The sequence below is a fragment of the Schistocerca americana genome, chromosome X (genome assembly GCF_021461395.2).
Source record: "Schistocerca americana isolate TAMUIC-IGC-003095 chromosome X, iqSchAmer2.1, whole genome shotgun sequence".
NCBI lineage: Eukaryota > Metazoa > Arthropoda > Insecta > Orthoptera > Acrididae > Schistocerca > Schistocerca americana.
Genome location: NC_060130.1, coordinates 517,716,659 through 517,738,089, shown reverse-complemented (window position 1 = coordinate 517,738,089; position 21,431 = coordinate 517,716,659). Strand labels below are relative to the sequence as shown.

Below are 21,431 nucleotides of genomic sequence, written 5' to 3'. Positions count from 1 at the left end.
AAATGCTTTACATTCGAATTAATTCAGCAATTTTTGCGGCAGTTTCTTGAGCTATGAGTACAGAAGCTTCCTGTTCATCACTTCCAATCCCCCCTTTGTGAGGCACTTGGTGACAGTTCAGTTCTGGGTTTTATTTCCCGTACTGCTAAGCCAGTTCAGTTTACTGCATCCAGGACAGAAACTAATTGTATAAGAGCAAATGCGTATTCGGCTGTAACACTAACAATAAGAATAAGAGACTGCATCAAAAATCGCCCATAATGTGACTGGAATATGTAAGTTGTAAGATGGGTTGTGTGAGGCTGGTTGAACCTGGCGGGAAGCAGCCAGTCTCACGTTTGAAAAGTAGACTTTCGGGTGGCTAGCTGCATTGGTTAGGGAAAGGAAAACTTCGCGCTTTCGTGTTTTGTATTTTTATTTTTTTTATTTTTGACTTCGAAAGAGATCAGCTACTAAGACCATCCATGCCTTTTTATCGCTTCGCCAGCTGACTGGAAGCAAAGTGACGTCTTTATTTTTGAAACAATGCGGTTTTACCATCTTCCTAATCACCAGTGGCTTCTCCATTTCACCAAACATGCTTCTACACAGCAGTATAGTGAGTCTTTACTTTGACATTTTTCCGCCGCTGCACTTTTCACCTCGAATTGCTAGAGATTTTGAAGGCAGTGCGCGATAAAGCAGTCCTGCTTCGTCGACACTGAACATACCTTTCGTGTCATAATTCGCAATTGGGTTGTGCAGTATTCGTTAGTGGCTTTCAGGTCACACTCTGCAACATGGGTCCAGGCAAAGATAAACTCGCCCGCACACTTACGAACCATTCCCACGCTATCGCGTTACTTTCATTTCCCGACGTCTTCGCCTTTCTTTGCCTGTTCTTCTTTCTTTATTCATTCATGTCGTATCGTATCCTATCGTCGTTCCTTAGAGTTTCATAAATGTGTGTTTTACCACATTTTAATCCCAACATTATTTCTCCCATAGAGTTGGTCTTTCTCACTCGCCTAGATTACCTAAAACATTTCGTCAAATGTTAGTGACACATACCTTTTGTTCTACGTCATGTAATCACGTAGTGTTAAAAGTCAATTGAAACTGGCAGAAAATATGCGGATTTCTTTGCAATTTTTTACCTTCCCGGGTAAAACCGTTGTTTAAAGGAACAACAATCACGTCTTTCACGTATCATCATAGTCAGGGCTTACACAATCTTCGTGTTAAAAGTTGCGTCCTTGTGTAGACGTGAATAGCTAAGGTATAAAGTAATACAGTAGTACTGTACAAGCTTCGTGTAATCTCACATTCGTGTAGTCGCAAATATTTGTACAGTGGTAGGCCGGTCTGCCATGAACAATACACTAAAAATACTGACTGATGGGATGTGAGTGTGGGGTTGGTGGTGCATTTTGAAGGTCACGCTGTGTTTTTCTGGAATAACTCTAAAACCGCTACCTCCAACGAAAATATTTCCCAGTACAAAATTAAACTACGCTAGATTTACTGCAAAAAAGGTCCTATTCATATTTTTCTCTATGACCAATAATTCCCCTCGTTGCAGGAGATGGAAAATGGAAAAAAACTGCAGATAATTGAAGATAGTGTTTTAATGGTATAAAATTAGTGTTAACTTAAACAAAGTGGATTAAGAACAAATATTAAATGTGTATGTACCCCATCTATGTGCAGTAGAACCGCGTATGGGATAAATGGTGTTTTGGAAGTGTGACAAACTGAGGGTGATGTGTATAGACGTGTGATGGAAGTCAGGTTGCCAGATAATGGTCATGCACTTCCCAAATACACTGCAAACTGAAGAGGAGCAGGCGAATCTGCACTCGCTCCGCCTGACTCTTGTCACAGGCAGTAAATACAGGGTGTTTGACAAAGTTGCACCAATACTTTTGCAGCTCAGCTTAGAAATCACTGGGACGCAGTGTACAGACGTGCATAGGGGGCGTTTATTTTCCAGAAAGTGCATTAACACTACATGCAATGCAGGTGAGAGTAACTAATAACACTAACACAAGAAAAGCATGTGACAGAATCAATGTAAATCTCTGCCTACTGTTTTACACTGCTAAAGGGGGAATTGATTACTTGTCATCCTGGGTGGCAGCGGTAGTATTCTTCCACCACCACAAGCAGTGCTCTCTTTTCAGTTTACAGACTGACTATACCTCACCGGCATTTCCTGTCCAATTCCTTTATGTGAATGCATAAAATAACTTCAGTGAGCTCATACGTTTATGGTGATTTTTTGTTTGTTTTTTTTGTTTATTAAGTGGTACTTATTTGCAGTCGTGAAGTGAGCTGTTATGTAAAAAAGCTTAGTAGCTGTATCTGTCAACTGCCTACCACCCTAAAGAGTCTATCCATTTGTAGCATGCTGTCAAAATGTATTCAACAATGTTGATTTCATTGTCTCAATTACCACTGGCTTGAATACTTTCCACAGCGTATGAAATGTCAAATGCATCACCCAAGCCTCAGTTCTCCGAAGATACAAAGAGGCCCAGAGCCTTAAATTGGCTTATTCTGTGGTGGAAGTAGGTCACGTAGGTGTTATTGAATTTCAGCTATTTCAGCGTAAGTCAAGTAAATCATTGGCAGAAGATTAATGTTTTATACTTGGATGTGTTCAGCCTCATTCCATCACTCAGATTCAGATCCACATTTCTGAATAAGCTGTGGCTGGGTAGTAAGGGGCTCCACTCAGTGCAGCCCACAATACATATACTAGGAGTTCCTGAAGGGAATAGATTTATGAAGTCTACCAGTAACACAATTAATGGTGAGAGAAAAGGAGTAAATTTCTGCTAATTTATTAATTGACCATCAAGTACACAAACACACTTACACTGCTTTACAATACAAAATGATAGCCAGCTACTAGGGGCCACATTTAATAATCCAGTCCCTTTCCCACCAACACTACATAGGCCACTGACGACAGCTTACTTACAAATTAAACACTTCTCAACCGTTGATAAAATTCTCTCCAGCTTCCACCCACCTCAAGTGGTTTAAAATGCACAATCTTTTGGCCAAGTACTCCTTGGCCATTGTTGAGTGGTGACTGTCTTTTGGTTGCTGCTACCATCCTTGTATAGCGGTGCTGCCTTTTGCAATGTCTTTGGCACTCGCTCCAGCGCTATGTAAGGTAATGTTTTCGTTACGCATTTGCTTCAAGCCTCCAAGGCTCCAAGCCTTGCTTAGCTGCAAGCTGCCATCTTTGTTGAGGGTGTTGTCACAAGTTTTTATCTCAGTTGTGTCTTTTATTACACTATCCCAGAAACTATTAGTCTGTGTATTAACAGAAGTCTCTTCAAATGCAATACCCCTATCACTGTCCAGCCTGTCATGCCCCCTAAATACAATTTATCCCTTAATATGATTCAACTTCACTGAGATGGGGTACGCACATTTAATGTTTGATCTTAACCCACATCATTTAACAGTTAACATCAATTTTATGCCATTAAAACATTATCTTCAATAATCCCAGAGAAAAATCATACTTTTGGAGTAAATTTGATGTAGTTTAATTTTATGCTGGGAAACATTTTTGTCAGAACAGAAGTTGCAGATATATGAGTGAGAGAGAGAGAGAGAGAGAGAGAGAGAGAGAGAGAGAGAGAGAGAGAGAGAGGGGGGGGGGGTGACCTTTAAACACACCCCAATGCTTGTACCCCATCAGTCAGGATTTTTGGTATATTGTTGATGGCATTCCCTCCTATGACTGTACAAAAATTTGCACTTACACGAATTTTTTTCCTAATTTTCCGTTTTTGACTGAACTAATACTCCACATACAGGTCTATTGTTCACATAATATGTGGCGAGACTAGTCTTCCCCTTAACAGTTGTGTGCAGTATTTAATGAAGGAAATGTTATGAAAGTACTCTGCCTGACTGATGGTGTGTATATCAATGACATTGATTTTGCCACCTTGATACGTGTTGTACAGTATCAGAAGTATCACTGTGACTTGCAGAATGGTTTTTATACTACTTTTTAAAGTTGTCATGCTGCTTGTGTTTTGTTAAAATGGATAAATTTTAACGCTATGCCAGGGTAAAATATGGTCCGGACAGTTTATCAGCACTGGAAATTCATCCAAATTTGGTGGACCCTTATAACTCTAATGTGGTCATATTAGAATGTAATCCACATAAAGTGCACCTGAGAACTTTAGCAAGAGGTGAAGCCAAAGAAGTGAACAACGTGATATTGATTATTGGCGAGTATCAAATAGCTGACGCTCTTAGGCATACGAGCAGAAATAGTATGGTAAATTTTATGTAAAGAACACTCCTACACTATGAAAGAGTTTTATATAGAAAAATGAGAGTTGGTATAATTATTGCAATGTTTAATCAAGTATGCCCAGTTAAATAAATTACAATGACTAAAATAACTTGCCTGTACTTGGCACTTCTTTCTCAAGATAACTAATAGTCTGCAGGAGATGACGTGTCATATATTGAAGTGTAATTTTCACCTCTGTTTCATGTGTAATGCCGCTTAAGAAGAATTATATAATTTTGTAAAAGTGTCATCTGCCAAAAATCAGTGGTCGAAAGTCTTACATAGGTCACCAGTTAAAGAGTGAAGAATGGATAACCATTCCTTTGCTGAGTGAGCATTCTTGTCAATGAAAGTAGTTTTCTTACTGAAAACCATGTGTTCTTGCATATTTTAAACATTTACGGAATATCTTCTGATCTGTGTTGATACAGGAAATTGACACTTAATTAGAAAAGCTGCCAATTTTATTAATTGTTTACTTGTTCCAAAGATAAAGGAACATTTCAGAAAATACATTTCCGTACAATGTAGAGTTGAGTTTTAAAAACCAGTATTGTTACAGTATTTTGACTCGTTTAGCTTCTGTACACACTGAATAAATGCTTATTATTCCTGTTCTTTGATTGCCAGTTATAAGAATTTCTGCTATGTGTTTTTTTTTTTTATTTTTTCAGCTGGATACAGGAGTGCAAAGATTTATGGCCATGCGTGCTACGCAATATGAACATTTTCGCCCAACACCAAAGTCTTCATTCTATGGCCTTGCATTGGTTGCAGCACCTATGGCACTGTTCATATGGTTTATAAAGAATAAGAGGGTGAGTTTGACATTAGCAAAAATTTTTGAACTAAATCCTTGTGCTTTGTCATGTCACAGACAAAGTTTTTAAATACCACACTTACTTATTATATGGTAGCTGCGTGCTTAGGCGCTTTTGAGTTTTAAGGTAGTAGATTTCCTTCTTTTGTAAATAGCTTAGAGATAATGGATAAGGCAAAAACATATTCATTATTATTTTGTTTTCATTTTGGGAAATAAGTACATCAAAACAGTTCAGCTGTATTGCACTTACAGCTTGTAAATGAACATTTATGGATTCATATAGAAAAAGTAAGAATGTTCAAAATTTAAAGAATAGTTGATATTGTCTATGCCTAGGTTAGTCATTTCTCTGCCGCCTGATGACTGTGTAGAAGGAACTTTCGAGAGACGCACAGTGCAAGACAGAACAACAAAATCTATTGAACTGGGGATTGTTATGCATGTGGATATTACTTAGGGAAAAAAATTAATCAAGCTCTAAGTGCCCAGTCATAATAGTCAAAGTGCTTAAAATGTGCAGAGCAATACATTTAGTCACTTTATTACATGATTGTGTGTGGAAGTGAATAGTTACAAGCTTTTTTTGTTTGTTCATTGGTGCTTTTTAATCTCTTGTTGCTGTCTGTGCGTGTTCATGACACTCATATAGTTATCTTTTTTGCATAGGGTAGTTGTATGCAGTCTAATTTACATACTCCATCAAGATTTTTCTTTAGCCTGGCATATTTACTTATTCGTGTGTTTCATGACATATGGGGCCATGTGTGCAAATCTTAATAGTGTTTGGAACCTCAGCCAGCTGTTGTAAAGTTAGCACTTTTTTGTGTGATTCAGTACTAATTAGTCAGTCTCAGATCAGATGAGACACCTTTTAAATCTCTCAGACATAGTTACTTGTATTGATAGCAACATAAATTCAGCAGCTACAGTAGGTACAGTTAATAGGCTACAAATTGCTGCACTACATTGTAATGGGGGCGAGCTCATTATACTGGTGTTACCTGGCAGCACTGATGTTGCTTCATCATCCAAGTGTGCCTCATAAATCTGGATTGCCATTGTCCATGTGTCAGTGGCAACCATGCACAGATTGTACATCAACAGGTTAATAGTGAACGTGGGATACTAGTTACCAGGCTGCTCCTGCATACTTCAACAACAAATGTTAGTTGTATGATTTTACCAAGATTCGTGAGCCTGTGTTCTAATGTAATTTTTAGTTCATATTAGTAGCTGGCTGAAGTGTTGACGGCTACCATCACCAGTGGGGTTTGGTAGTTTAGCTAACGATTAGTAGTGCTGTATCCTGGACCAAGTGGATGGCTCTGATTCGGATCTGCATAGAAGGCTTAAAGCAAAGGCTATGCTGATTCTCTGACACTCTTGAGTGCAAATTTGTCGACCTGGTGTGCTGGGTGGAGAACTGTAGGGCCCTCTAAATAGGTAAGGTGTACATAGTGCACAGATAGCAGCTTCTTGGTTAGAATAGTTCATGAATTGTGCACATTAGGATTTTTTACGTCAGAGAAATATCTTTGTAAGCCTGGTGAGCATGTGTGTTAGAATGGATACCCTTCAGAGAGAAAGAAAAAAAAATACATGTCCAGCAAGGATATATAAAAAGAGTTAATTGAGGGAAAATTCAGAGTAATACCCCAGAATTAATTCCACAGAAATGCACAGCATATTTCAACAATAGGCACTCCAAGAAAAGCATTGTTCTTCACAGAAAGCACACCCAAAGAAAACTATACACAGTGTGAGTGAGGAGGAAAGATACTTGCTTTGAAGGGTGATAGTATTGGTGGCCCTGAACAGAAACTTCATATGGACATGCACCCTAATGCGAATGGTTTCAGAGACAAAACATATTTGATGTACATTGTTGTTTATTTTCTACATTATTCAGTACATTGTCATTGTTAAAAATATAACACAGTAATGTAGGGGAATTTGAGATGAAGAATTTGAAATAGGACACTTGTGGCTATCAGATTGGGATAGTACCTCAAATAGACGTACAAAAACTACTTAAGGTACAGTGCATGTGCGTTGAGATTGATTCTCCTTATTCTCTCGCTCTCATCACACAGACTATTAGCCCTAGAGAAAAAATAAATAAAAAGGACCTTTTTTTGCAGAAAATTTAATCTTATTTTTTACTATGACACACATTTGCTAGATGCCATGGTATTAGTTATTCAAGAAAATGGTTAAAGACTGACATTAAAGGAAACCATTCAGAATAGGGCATATGTCCGTATGAAATTTTTTGTTCAGAATCCCCAGTACTCAAAGCATTTACCTTTCCTCCTGACTTACCCTGTATATAAGATGGCATTGATGATAGGTATGAGTACCCTGTATATAAGATAGCATTGATGATAGGTATGAGTGCCCTATACTAGTCCGGCAGTAAAGAAGTAAATTCGTCATGTTCTCTCTCTCTCTCTCTCTCTCTCTCTCTCTCTCTCTCTCTGAGAGAGAAATTGATTATGTATAGCTATGAATTCATGTGTGATATCTTCTACATGTGCCAATATATTGAAACAGAGAGAGAGAGAGAGAGAGAGAGAGAGAGAGAGAGAGAGAGAGAGAGAGAGAGCGCAAGTATTCTAGAGCATAACTTATTGAATAATATAATTAATTAAATATTTTCATACAGAAGGAGAAAAATATTTTGCAATGAACTGGTTTATAAACAGTGGTACACGATTTGTTACAGGAACAAATTTTATGATGATGACACAATTGACAGTGTGTAGGGATGAAGCAATTGTAAAATAGTTCCATATTTTATTAATCATTGCAAATTAACTTTGTTTAACAAACTGCTTCTTCTTTCATTTTGTAGATAATGTCTATTTAACTGGCAGAGTTAAATACACAGCCATTTCATTTGCTCTTTAGGTGAATCACAGTGTTGTCTTTCTTTCCATCTTGTACAGTAGTGAAAATAAGTAGAACAACACAGAAATTGATTATGTATAGCTATGAATTCATGTGTGATATCTACATGTGCCAATATATTGAAACTGATATGTACCACATATATATTTTTTTAAAGTGATCATAGTGGCATTAGAGTAAGGTAGTACTGGGCTCATTTAACAGCTTGCTTCAGTTAGAGTTATTGAAGGATGCCTGAAATGTACGGAATTAGAAATTGGTGTGTTTCTGCATGTGAATATGCAATTTTTGAACTGACCCAGCTGTCAAAATTATTCTACTGTTGATTCAGTGTAAATACTTATTCTCAACCCAATCAATTTAATTCCATAGTACATAAAGTGATAAAAACTGATTTGGATGTCATTGTAATATTGTGATGTGCAATTCTAAACAGCCCCATTTAATTCATTCTGTAGCAGTTAATTTGTTAGAAGTGGACTGTACTCACCTCCTCCTCCTCCTCCTCCTCGTGAAAGAATTTTTCCACTGTAATTTTGGTATTTTCCTTTGAATCTGTTGACTTTTATTTCATTTTATATTATGTATATAAAATTAGTTTTTACTTCTTTTTCTTTTGAACCACGTGTAGTACTGATTCTGATTCAAACTTCTAGTCACACTTGCTGAGTACATGAAGTAATTTCCCACATAATATTAATGTGATTGAATATTGACCTTATCTATGACCATCACCACTTTTATGACAGTTGAACACTAATTTTATGCACTGAATAAAACAACTCATTGGACAAACAGCAAACTTCTTCTTAACCTTTAGACACATCATTTATCTTTGGTTTTACGAAGCTGGTCATTCACTATTTTGTTAAGTGATAACGATGAATAATGTCGCAGTAATTTTGGTCTTGTTTATTGGAAAAACTTTCATGTGTATAACAAATTGTAGAACAATGACCACGAAATCACACCACCAACTGCTATTGAAACCCAGATCTTACGTTATTACTTCAAAAGGTTCTCAGCTATCTTGTCGAAGGCAGCTGCTCCATTGAAAGCGTCATTTAAAACAGGCAGGTGTTTATTATTCATGAAGGCATGTATTACTTGCCTCTGTCTAGTATCTGCTGGCTTAGTTTTAGTAAGCAAGGACTGTGATAAGAATTTTTTGTATCACAACTCACTAACTACTGTTTTTTTATGTCTGCTGATTGTGGGAATCAGACCATATTTGTATTTTGTGTACAAAAGTACATTTCCTTGTGAATTTAATACTTGTATCTCCACTTACAACTTTGTACATCTACATAAATGCTCTGCAAGCCACCGTACTGTGCGTGACAGAAGGTGCCATGTACCTCTACTTCTCATTTTGCCTCCTGTTCCACTTGCAAATATTGAGGGAAAAATGACTGTACACCTCCATATGAGCCCCAGTTTCATGTATCTTTGTGGTCCTTATGTGCGATGTGTGTTGGCAGCTGTAGAACGTTAGACAGTCAGCTTCAAATGCCAGTTCTCTAAATTTCCTCAATAGTGTTTCTTGGAAAGGATGTCGCCTTCCCTCCAGGGTTTCCCATAGGAGTTCTTGAAGCAGCTCCTTAACACTTACGTGTTGTTCGAACCTACTGGTGACAAATCTAGCTGCCGCCTCTGAATTTATTGACGTCTTCCTTCAATTCGATGTGGTACAGATCCCAAACACTCAAGCAGTACTCAAAAATAGTTCGCACCAGCGTCCTATACGCAGTCTCCTCCTCTTTCCTAAAATTACCCCAATAAACCGAAGTCAACAATTTACCTACCCTACCACAGTTTTCACATGCTCGTTCCACCTCATATCGCTTTGCAGCGTTACGCCCAGGTATTTAAGTGACTTGACTGTGTCAAGCAGGACCCTAGTAATACTGTATCTGAACATTATAGGTTTGTTCTTCCTACTCATCCGCATTAACTTATATTTTTCCAAATTAAGAGCTAGCTGCCATTCATCACACCAATTGGAAATTTTGTGTAAGTTGTCTTGTATTTTCCTACAGTCACTTAACTTCGACACCTTACTGTACACCATGGCATCATCAGTAAACAATCGCAGATTGCTGCCCACCTTGTCCGCCAAATCATTTATGTATATAGAGAACAATAGCAGCCCTATCACACTTGCCAGGGGCACACTTGACGCTACACATTTCTCTGATGAACACTGAATGTCGAGGACAACATACTGGGTTTTATTATTTAAGAAGTCCTCGAGTCACTTGCATATCTGTGAATTTATTGCATATGCTCGTACCTGCGTTATCAGCATGCAGTGGGGCACCATGTCAAATGCTTTCTGGAAATCTAGAAATGTGGAATCTACCTGTTGCCCTTCATTGATTGTTTCCTTGGAGAGGCGTGTTCATAGCCTGTAGGTTTAGAACGCTTGGCTGCACAAGTTCCGTCAGTTTTGCTTCGTTTACATCCAGAACCTTCACTTACATAACAGTTCCTGATGCATCTTTTATAGTGTTTCCACATTTAGGTATTTCCAAATTTTTCAGAATATTAGCTTTCTTGTTGCATCATGTATCAATTTCACCATTATTGACTTTTCTTTTTGATCTGTTAATCCAACAGCTGAGTGACGTGTTGCAGTGGTTAGCACACTGGAATCTCATTCAAGAGGATTATGGTTCAAACATGCATCCAGCCATCCTGATATAGGTTTTCCGTAATTTCTCTAAATTGCTTCAGGCAAATGCCGGATGGTTCCTTCGAAAGGGCATGGCTGACTTCGTTCCCCATCCTTGCCTAATCCGATGGGACTGATAACCTCAGTGTTTGGTTCGTTCCCCCAAACCAGCTAACAAACCAACTTCAACATTATTTTTAGTTCCTTTGTTTATTTGTTCAGTGTGCGGTGTGGCCAAGGCCATCATCTCTTCAGATCTGACACACTGACACATTTCCTACTGCAGTCTCTGGCTTCATGTCAGGTTTGTTTATTTCACAATCTTCTATGGCTTATTCATTTGTATAATTGTCGTATCTCTGGGAGGAGATTATATCAAGATCAAATGCAGAAGCGTTGGAGGAGGATGAAGAAGGAAAAGTAAACATTGTAAGATGAGAAAAGAGAAATTAAGGGTTGGAACACACTATTTCAGACCGACAAGCTGGAAAATGTCAAACAGAAAATAGTGAAGAATAGACTGGATGTATCAGGTGCATGTGAAGTGAGATGCCCATGTAAAGGAGAATTGGGTTGTCGAGAGTATAAATTGTTTTACTCGAACAGAGAGAACAGTGACAGCTGTGGTGTAGCAATTGTGATAGGAAAATGGCAGATGAAAAATGTATTGAAAGTGGAGTACATAGATGAAGGACATGATGATGATGATGATGATGATGATGATGATGATGATGATGATGATGATGATATTGAGGTGACAAGAACGATGTTGTTTTAATACAAATACATGTACCAACAAGCCCACACATTGAAGAAGCAGAGAAATATAATGAAAAGCTTCAAGAAATTATGAATAAAGAAAAAATTAATGCCTACATCGTCCTAATGCAAAATTTGAGTGCAGTTGTAGAACACGGAAAAGAAGGGGATGTGGTTGGATGATTTGGATTGGGAAACAGCAATGAGAGGGGTGAATGGCTGGTTAATTTCCACAGAGAATTATCTCTTGTGACACACAATGTTTGAAGATCATAGAAGATGAGGATGTATGTAGATATCTAGGGTGAAGCAGGTCAGATCCCAAATTGATTATATCATAATTCAATATAGGTACAAAAACTGCATAAAATATGTCAGAGTATACCCAGGAGCCAACAGATTTGGACCACAGCTTGGTGGTGATGGACTTGCAAATAAAGTTGAAGAGAATGAGAGGAGGAAAGCCAAGAGAGAAATTTAACTGAGAAAGACTGAAGGAAGAAGGTAAGCGAGCTGAGTTGGAAAACACATTTCTCAAAAGGGTATAGAGGATCCAAAGAAGAGAGTGCAAGTTAGAAATAGAAGAGGAGGAGACAACACCTGAAGGAATCTGCAGTAGTAGTTAGAGAGGCGTGGAAGTTCAAAAGAATAAGGAAGGAATAATTCACTAAGACACTGTTTGGTAAGATGTAAGGCATTAGGAACTGAGGAAGGGAAAAGAATCTACAGAAAGCGGAATAATGAATTAAGAACAGAAACAGAAGAGGCAAGAAGACATGGATGAAAGAGGAATGTAAAGAAATAGAGAAACTAGAAAAGGGAGGAAGATATGAAGTAATGTATAGATTAGCTGCTGACCTAGTCTTTGAAGCAAAGAAAAGCAGAACAAGTATCCAAATAGAAATAAGTTACAGTGTAATGGATCATAAACCAGAGGAAGTGTTGGGCAGGTGCCAGGAATACATAGAGTGCATATATAAGGCTGATGGAAAAACCAAACAATATTGAGTTAGAAGAAGAGACGAGAGTTACAGAACAGGACAAATGATGCCGTTTCTTGGAAGGAGAAGTAGAAAGGGCTTTAAGAGAGAGAAAGAATCATAAAGCAAGTGGAATTGGTGGATTACCAATAGAGTTGTATAAAGAGCTTTGGGAGTAGTGGTGTGAGAAAGTTAACTTACATAGATAATAAGATAATGAAAAAGGTAAATGGCCGGATGACTTTATCTCGGCATTAATGATACTAACTGAGAAGAAAAGCAATGGCAAGAAAGGTTAGGCTTTTAGAACCATAAGTTTGATTTCTCATGCAGCAAAAGTTCTAAGGGTGATAAACAGAAGACTTCACAGTAGACTGGCAAAAAGTATTGCAGAGGAACAGTATGGATTTAGAAGAGGAAAGGTAAAAGAGATGCAGTTTGACTGTTGAGAATTAGAGTTGAGAGACACATTGAAAGAGAAGTTTAGACTGTTTTTATTGACTTGGAGAAAGCCTTTGATAGAGTACAGTGGAATAAATTAATTTACATATTAAGGAAGACTGGAGTCAACTGGAGGGATAGAAGGTTGATTAAATATCAATACCTATAACAGATGATACCAGTGCAGATTGGGAGTGAGATGACAGAGGAAAGCACATTTGGAAGGGGAATGAGGCAAGCTTGCTGTCTCTCCCCAGTATTGTGTAACATGTATGTGTAGTATATTACTCAGAAATGTTTGAGACGAAAAGAGGAGAGCAGGTTGGTGGTGGGAGGATGACTTGCGGATGATGTGGTGTTATTGGCAGAGAGTGAAAGGACTAGGATTGTAATTTTAAAAGAATTAAATGAGACCTGTGAGAAATTCAGAATGAGAATTAGTAAGAAAAAGACAAAATGTTTAGCAATAAGTGCAGGAAAACGATTACTATAAAGATAGGGCAGGAAGATACAGAACAAGTTAGTGCTTTCAATTATCTCAAAGGGCATAATTACAGAAGACATGGGATGCAGTAAGGAGGTGAAAACATGTATAGCAATTGCCAAGAGGCATTTAATAAGAGGAGACTTGTATGTGGGTGCATGGTCAGGGAATTCAGAAAGAGACTGGCAAAGTGCTGGATATTGAGCATGGCTTTGTACAGAGCTGAGGTACGGACTCTGAGGAAAGTAGAAGAAAGAAGAATAGAAGCATTTGAGATGTGGATTTGGAGGATGATGGAAGGGATAAAATGGGTAGACAAAGTGAGAAATGAGGTGGCAAAGAGAAGATTGGGGGAAGAGAGAGAAATTTAAAGTTAACAGGAAGAGGAAGCACGTTTGGCTTGGACTTTATAAAGAGATTGTTTACTGATGGATGCTGTGGAAGGAATGATGAATGGAAGGAGAAGAAGATAATTTGGTGGAGAGTATAAGGATAGAAAACAATTACAAGAAAACAAAGAGGGTAGCAAATGACAAGACTGTATGGAGAGCAAAGTATGGAGACCTGCCCTAGGGCAGAACACATGATGATGATGCTGATGATGATTGTGTATGATTTTTGAATGGTCCTGTTCATTTGCATATTATCTTGCTATGGCATCCTGCTTGTTCTTTGGAGGATAGGTTTTTTCCCCTCTTTGAATCTGTACGCAACAGGTTACATTCTTACCAATAAAAACAAGTTGTTCTCAGCACATTCTTTTTGTACAGTTTTTATTATTCAGTAATCAAATAAATAAAGTATATATTTGTCAGTCCTAGGAGCCACCCATATTTGTAGCACGAAGAATCTAATTTAAGATGTCATGTTATGCTAAAATTAGACCACACTGTTCTGTAATGCATCATTATAATCATTTATTATCTTGCTGTACTCTGTTACTTTCACATAAAACTGGATAAATATTTCCACTAGTGATAGTTTTACTTATGCTATCGCATGCCCATGCTTTTCAATTTATCAGAATAAGTGTTGTGTTATGCAGCCATTTTTCATCTTTTCTGTCCAGTATTCATGTGTATGTTGTAGAGCAATATTGACAGTTTGACAATTGTTGTCATGTTTATTTTGTCTAATGTCTAGTTACTTGGCTCTTAAATTGAAGGTGTTAGTGCATCAAAATATTAGTGTACAAGAACATATATTTCCATAGGACATGCTTATCCAGTGATCATGTGCTAATACATTACAGCACACTGTAAATACTGCACTTAAATTATGCCATTTATTTTTGAATACAAGATGAAAAACACATTTAAAGTATGCCATTTCTCTTAAAATGGGTGCTGTTAGGCAAATAAAATGGAAATTGAGTGCTGAAATGATCGTCAGCTGTACTACAATCAGCTCAGAGAAGGGACACAGCTGTCTTGTTTTTGACTACACATGCCCCAATATGACATCATTCCTTCCCTTTCTTTGAAAATGTGTGTAAAGTATTGTGTAAACATAGGATATGATGGAGTTTTGAGTAGTAGTTGACGTATCGCTACTGTGGCCCAGTGGTTAAGCACGCTGACTAGCAATTCGTTGGCTAGGGTTGGGTTCCCATTTTCACTCCCTCTTTCCCCACCCCCTTGCTATGTTAACCAATTAATTGTAAAATTTAAATATATTTTTAACAGTTCAATTTATATATATGTAAAATTAATATATTCAGTTTCGTTATGATTACTACCCTTGTAGGTCAAAAGACAATAGGTGGTGTTAAAAAATGAGTACTTGGGGAAATTCTGTATGAAAGTGTATGAAAAGAGTTGGATCTGTGAGTGTGATGTTCACAGTGCACTTTTTTGCTTACCGTGTTCTTCAGGAACAATGGTGTGCAGCGTACATGATGGGTGAAAGATGTGGGACACATTTATGCGTTAATAAATGAAAATAGCAGAAATCATAGACATATAACCAACATATTTGATCTTTGTGTATTAGGTAAAACTAATACCATAACTATATTAAGTCATGAAGACATAGTGAAACACAATCTGCTTAATTTTTGTAAAACTGTATTGCAGCACATGGGTAAAATTTGCACTAACCACCCAGGGTTTGTTGTTGTTGTGGTCTTCAGTCCTGAGACTGGTTTGATGCAGCTCTCCACACTACTCTATCCTGTGCAAGCTTCTTCATCTCCCAGTACCTACTGCAACCTACATCCTTTTGAATCTGCTTAGTGTATTCATCTCTTGATCTCCCTCTACGATTTTTACCCTCCACGCTGCCCTCCAATACTAAATTGGTGATCCCTTGATGCCTCAGAACATGTCCTACCAACCGATCCCTTCTTCTAGTCAAGTTGTGCCACAAACTTCTCTTCTCCCTAATCCTACTCAATACCTCCTCATTAGTTATGTGATCTACCCAACTAATCTTCAACATTCTTCTGTAGCACCACATTTCGAAAGCTTCTATTCTCTTCTTCTCTAAACTATTTATCGTCCATGTTTCACTTCCATACATGGCCACACTCCATACAAATACTTTCAGAAATGGCTTCCTGACACTTAAATCTATATTCGATGTTAACAAATTTCTTTTCTTCAGAAACGCTTTCCTTGCCATTGCCAGTCTACATTTTATATCCTCTCTACTTCGAACAATCATCAGTTATTTTGCTCCCCAAAAACCCAGGGTTTATATGTGGTTAAATTAAAAAAAAAAGTTAAGTCAAAGTAATTTATATTGTAGACAGCATTTTCTAGTGGTACATACGAAACTACTCGGTTCCAGCATATGGTGCATTCGAAACAGAACGAATAGTATAGTGACACACACACACACACACACACACACACCATATTCCACTGGAATATATCAATTGTAGTCAATGAAAACCTCGTAACTTCATTTTGCAGATGAAGCAAAAATGGTTTCTTAAAAAATAATATAAAGTACAGAAAGTTGCTGCATGTATAACCATGTAATAGAAGCCTAGTTATTGACAGATACGAGAAATCCACACACTTCCAAATCTTTCTTTGATTGTTAAGTCACTTGTTAGTGGAATTACAAGTTTCCACGTAGAGGTAGAGGTAAGAGGTTTTCATTGCCTACCATCAATGTAATGTACCCATACTCTTCGTTTATTTGTATTAAAAACTGTTGAAACTGACAGAGTAATAGTGCATGCAATTTCAGAAAATTTACTGTTTATACCCCCAATTTCATCATGAAAATGCCTGCAAATTTAGCACAAAGTGCTTCTTGATGCACAGAATGATAAATTCTGGGTAAATCTATTGGCTGTTGTAATTTTTTGCTCTTTCATTGTCAACTAATTTTTTAAACTCTGTTTGTGTTGTGGTGTAATACCATTCCGTAGTAAATTTGTGATGCCCATAAATTATATGATTGCATAATGGATACCAAGAATTCCCAGCCTTCTCTTCAAAAAAGAAGTGTGGTTTCTATTCATTTTTGAAGGCTTGTGATGATAGATTGGTAGACTGCGTATGTTTGAGCAGCAACCGCTAGACCTTTGAACTTCCTTTATATCATGAGCAGATAGTGAGGGATAAACAGTGCTGTCACTAAGATTCTGCTGAACTGAAGAAAGTTATGTCGAGCAGAGGATGCTACACCAAATGTCGGGAAAAACAGTGGCGCATCACATTGCTAAATGAACTGTCGTGCTGTTCCTGAAGAGATGGATTGAGCACAGCCGAGATGGACCGAACAAAGCTGAGACTTACTGATTAGCGATGAGACAGGCTGAGTCTCGGACCCCACGCAAGCAGTACATTACATGTGCATAAAGCTTTTACTCCTTGGCCAACCCTTATCTACATGGTTTGCACATTGTTGCCATGTACAGGTTATTGTGAAAGACATATCAGACATTTTCTGATAGCAACTTTAGTTTGCTATTAACGAATCATTTGATCAATGATGTCTACACCATACTTTGTAGCATTATAGAAGGTCACAGTTTCTGGTTTCTTATTTCCTTCTCGCCTCACTGCTACTTCAAGATGTAGTGTGCTGGAATAATGGCATTCACCTTCATTGTTACTTGGTATCCTGTCTGGGTGCACTGTGGCTTATCAGTCTTTTTCAAAATGATGGGATCTCTGTCAGAATTGTTCTTCTTCTCAACTTGGTGAATCTTCTTCATTGTTCCCACCAATAACATTTCCTTCTGTGGTTTCTTGTCAAGCTAAATGAATATGAAAAAATTGTCATGTTCCTTCCTTGGTTTAGAAAAGGTTCCATGAGCCTAAGAACAATTTACTCTTCCAATGGCTGGTTGTTTGGTTGCCCTACCTTCTTACCAAGATATGGTAAGGCATTGCAATGATCTTGGATGCCCCATCTACAGCTATGCAATACTTGAGTCTCTATTTGTCAGTTACATTTGGCATAAACTGGGTAAATCTGCACCTTGCTTTACTTGGAAGTAGTTGCTCATCAGTTGTATTATTTTCAGCAGGATGGTGACAGGGGAGGTAGTTTTGCACAAGCTTATCCGCTATTTCAGAAATAAGAGCGCTCTTTTCAGCAGGGGTGCATTGAGCTCGGTATGACTTCTCATTGAAGTGGAGGAATCTGATACGCTCAAAATGTGTCATCATTTTATCAGTGATAAAATTATGCTCTCAAAAATGTGACTAAGGGTCATCCAACAGGACACTTATAGCACAACTAATATTGTCTCCAGTTCCTCCAATATGTTCTGAGTGGTGTTTTTCTTATTTTGTTCTGAGTCTTCAGTTCTGTGTGTTTTTATGGTACATAGCGTCAATTCTAAAAGAAGCCTGAAGGCACTCATGACTGAGTCACGCACTTGGTGGCAGGAATATGCAGTAGGCCCTCCTGTGTTCTTTTTCCTTGTGACGACATGTTAGTGTCCATCCATTGTGTCCCATCTCTAGCTGCCATCTTCACTGTTATGCCAGCTGACTCTTGAGAGTGTTGTGGAAAGAATTGTGATGGGGAGACATCTACTGCAACTCTTTCTCTGTTTCACTATTTTCATTGTCAGTTGACTCAGGCAGATAAATACCATCATGATCTGATGTATCATTTCTGATTAAATATGAGTTTTCTAGAATGTGCTAAATATCTATATTAGTATGACCTACAGACACAACATGATTGAAAACAGTTTTACAGGCCAAAGAACACTGTCTAACTGTTGAGGCAAGTAACGACAGCAACACACGAAATTTGGCTGTAAAGTTACATTCCAGCATCCAGTGTAACACCCTTTCTAACAGTGCGACTATCCTCATTTGAGGCAGGAATTGCTGACCAAAGCAAAATGCAACAAAATGTCTTTGTAATTATCAGAACAGCAGTATTATAAAAATGAGTTGATCCAGTGGTTAGTTCACCCCTCCTATTGTTCTATATATACTTCACGAAGTTTGGTGGAAAAATGGTAAAAATGGAATTCTTTATTGTGAAAATAAAAGTTGAAAGATGCCTTTTGATCAATTTTTACTGTTCTAGTATTAATAGTAGAAACCCATTAGGACAGTATTCCTGTTCTAAATTGAGCTCCTATATTGAGACACAAAAATAATGAGAATTGTTAAGTTGTACATTGTGTATGCCAAAGAAAATGTACAGAATTGCATTACCTTTAAAATAATGCTCATTGGACATACTACATTTGTCCTTACATTTAATTGATGGAAACATTTTTAGGGCCATCTGAAGTTATACCACATAGTGCCTGCAGTGATACTTGTTTCATCTCTACTGTTTTCTGCTAATGTTTTCCTTTTAGGTCACTTTTTCTTTCCAAGTAACTGGAAAAAATCACAGTGGTCAGATCTGGTTGGTGCAGAACTGCCATGATATTATTTTTTCACCTAAAACCTCATAAGTTCTGTGTCACTGACAGCATTTTCATGGTGGTGCAGCCTGTTCTTTGGTAATGACAAAGCATGCCTATTTTCTGTAGTGTACAAAATTCTTTGAGCACTTGAAGATAGTGTTGTTGGTGTACTGTAGTTTCTTGAAGGAAAAAATTCATGGTGGACTGTATTCCATTCATAAAAGGTATGAAAAAAGGCTGTTTTTGCGTTTTTCCTCATCTGGTTTGCTTTTGTTGAGCATGGTGGAAAAAGCAGCCAGAATCCCAATTCAGAATGGTATTGGCAAAGGTATTTACTGAACTTCTACCGTATCAGGTGATTTTGTGAGTGGTTACTTGCTTCATATTGTTCTTCTTCTTGAATTACATTTTGGGAGCTACCAGGTTTGTAGAGACTTGGTACAGTCCATGTGCCAATACTCTGCTCCTTTAATGATGTTTCTGGTTGGTTTTTATTGATGACAATAAAACTCAAAGGCAAATGTAGAGGATACCGAGCACATAGTACATAGAGTGCATAGAGATTTGTAATCTGCACTTATTCCCCCGTGAGTGTTGACTTCACCTTGCCTTTTGCTGGGGGCAGGGATAAGAGTTTAGGATTAATCAGATACTCATTCATGCAGAAGGCAGTACCATATCTAAATGTACTCCTGTTTAGGTTGTAAATTTAACTTTATTTTGTATTGCTTGGTTCTGGTCATGAAACTGCTGACATAGTCATGTTGACATTACAACTTCCCTTTGAATTGCCTATAATTTTCTCTCTTTCAGTAAACTGTGGTGGAGGTATGCAGTTTCAGCACATGATGATATGATCATGTCTGGCTTGTGGCCTACTGTAACTGACAATAATTTAATTTACGTGACCTACAGAAAATGAATACTAGTGTAAAAATGATTCTACAAATAAGTAGGAGTTCCACTAACAAGGCCAGTCACATTCCATATGAATCATTTATAATTAATTTAAACAAACACTTTCCTTTTGTGTAGCTAATAACTGAAGTGTTGATTTTTCATTTTGACGCCATTCAGTTAACATGGTTTTATGATACGGCCAGTGAACGTAGTATGCCAGCACCCTCTACCCCTGGCCTTGCTTCTCCTCCTAACTGTAGACAGCCACACCCTTTCAAAACGTTTATTGTGTTTGTGTATATTTTGCAGCCAAGATTTTGACTGTCACTGATGCACTTTATATTATTTCTAAGAAATGTCTTTTGAACACTACATTTATCTCTCATGCTTCAGGTGTTTGTATTTGTGTAAGAGAACCCTGGAGTACACTTTAAAAAATGCAAGTTTCTGAAGTGTGATAAATTAAATATTTTCTTGCCACTGATAATTATTGTATTTTACATTAATGTAGTACTGTATTTTCCTTTTAATTGTCTTTCAGGATGAACAAGAACACAAACTTCGTACTGGACAGGTTGCCTATAGGGACAGACGCTTCAAATTCCAGTAACTACAAGCAATTTCCTCAACTGTAAATAATTCTTAGTATTTATGTCTCTTTGTTTGTCTGTTGAAACACATTGTAATGCAGATAAAGAAATAAATATTCTTCATAGCTAAAATGTACTGTGTGTACTGCAATTTCTCCTTTCCCCTTGCCTGTTGCTGATTTACCTGAGGCTGAAAGTATTTGTTCCCTGTGACACAACATTTTGAAAATGTTCATGAAATAAAGTGGTTGTGCCATTATGTAAGAGATTTTGTCAAATTGTCCAATAGTTTCCTTGTCTACTGACATGTTTTTGGCTTAAAATTTATCAGCAGTTAATTTTTTGAACCTAGACGCAACCATTGTAATTTTTGGTAAGTTAAAAGTAGAATGTAAAATATCTTATACATGATACATGAAGATGTAGTAATTGGAATATGCTATGGGAGCTTGGCTGATTCTGAACTATATCCTCACCATGAGGAACTGAAGGGACCATCTCACATGACGATCTCTATCTACTAACTATATGTAACAGTGCTAGAGATTAATGCAGACAGAGGAGCATTGTGACTGGGCACTCGAAGCACAAGGAAAACAGTAGCTCATGCTGATGTGTGGTAAATGCCATTTGAAGGTAATAGTGCTTTGAGAAACATGTGATACAATAGATTTCTCTTTGTAAGAGATTGCATTTCAAGCAGAAAATATCCCTGA

The 21,431-nt window shown here is 37.6% G+C and overlaps 1 protein-coding gene across 1 annotated transcript in view; it reads left to right on the top strand.

Moving 5' to 3' along the window:
- Positions 1-20,847, top strand: part of LOC124555321 — a 96,203-nt gene extending 75,356 nt beyond the window's left edge. The window contains exons 2-3 of the mRNA XM_047129200.1: positions 4,987-5,130; positions 20,667-20,847. Coding sequence (XP_046985156.1) covers positions 4,987-5,130; positions 20,667-20,735 — 213 coding nt within the window. The 3' untranslated portion in view covers positions 20,736-20,847. The remainder of the gene's footprint in view (positions 1-4,986; positions 5,131-20,666) is intronic.
- Positions 20,848-21,431: the final 584 nt, after the last annotated feature.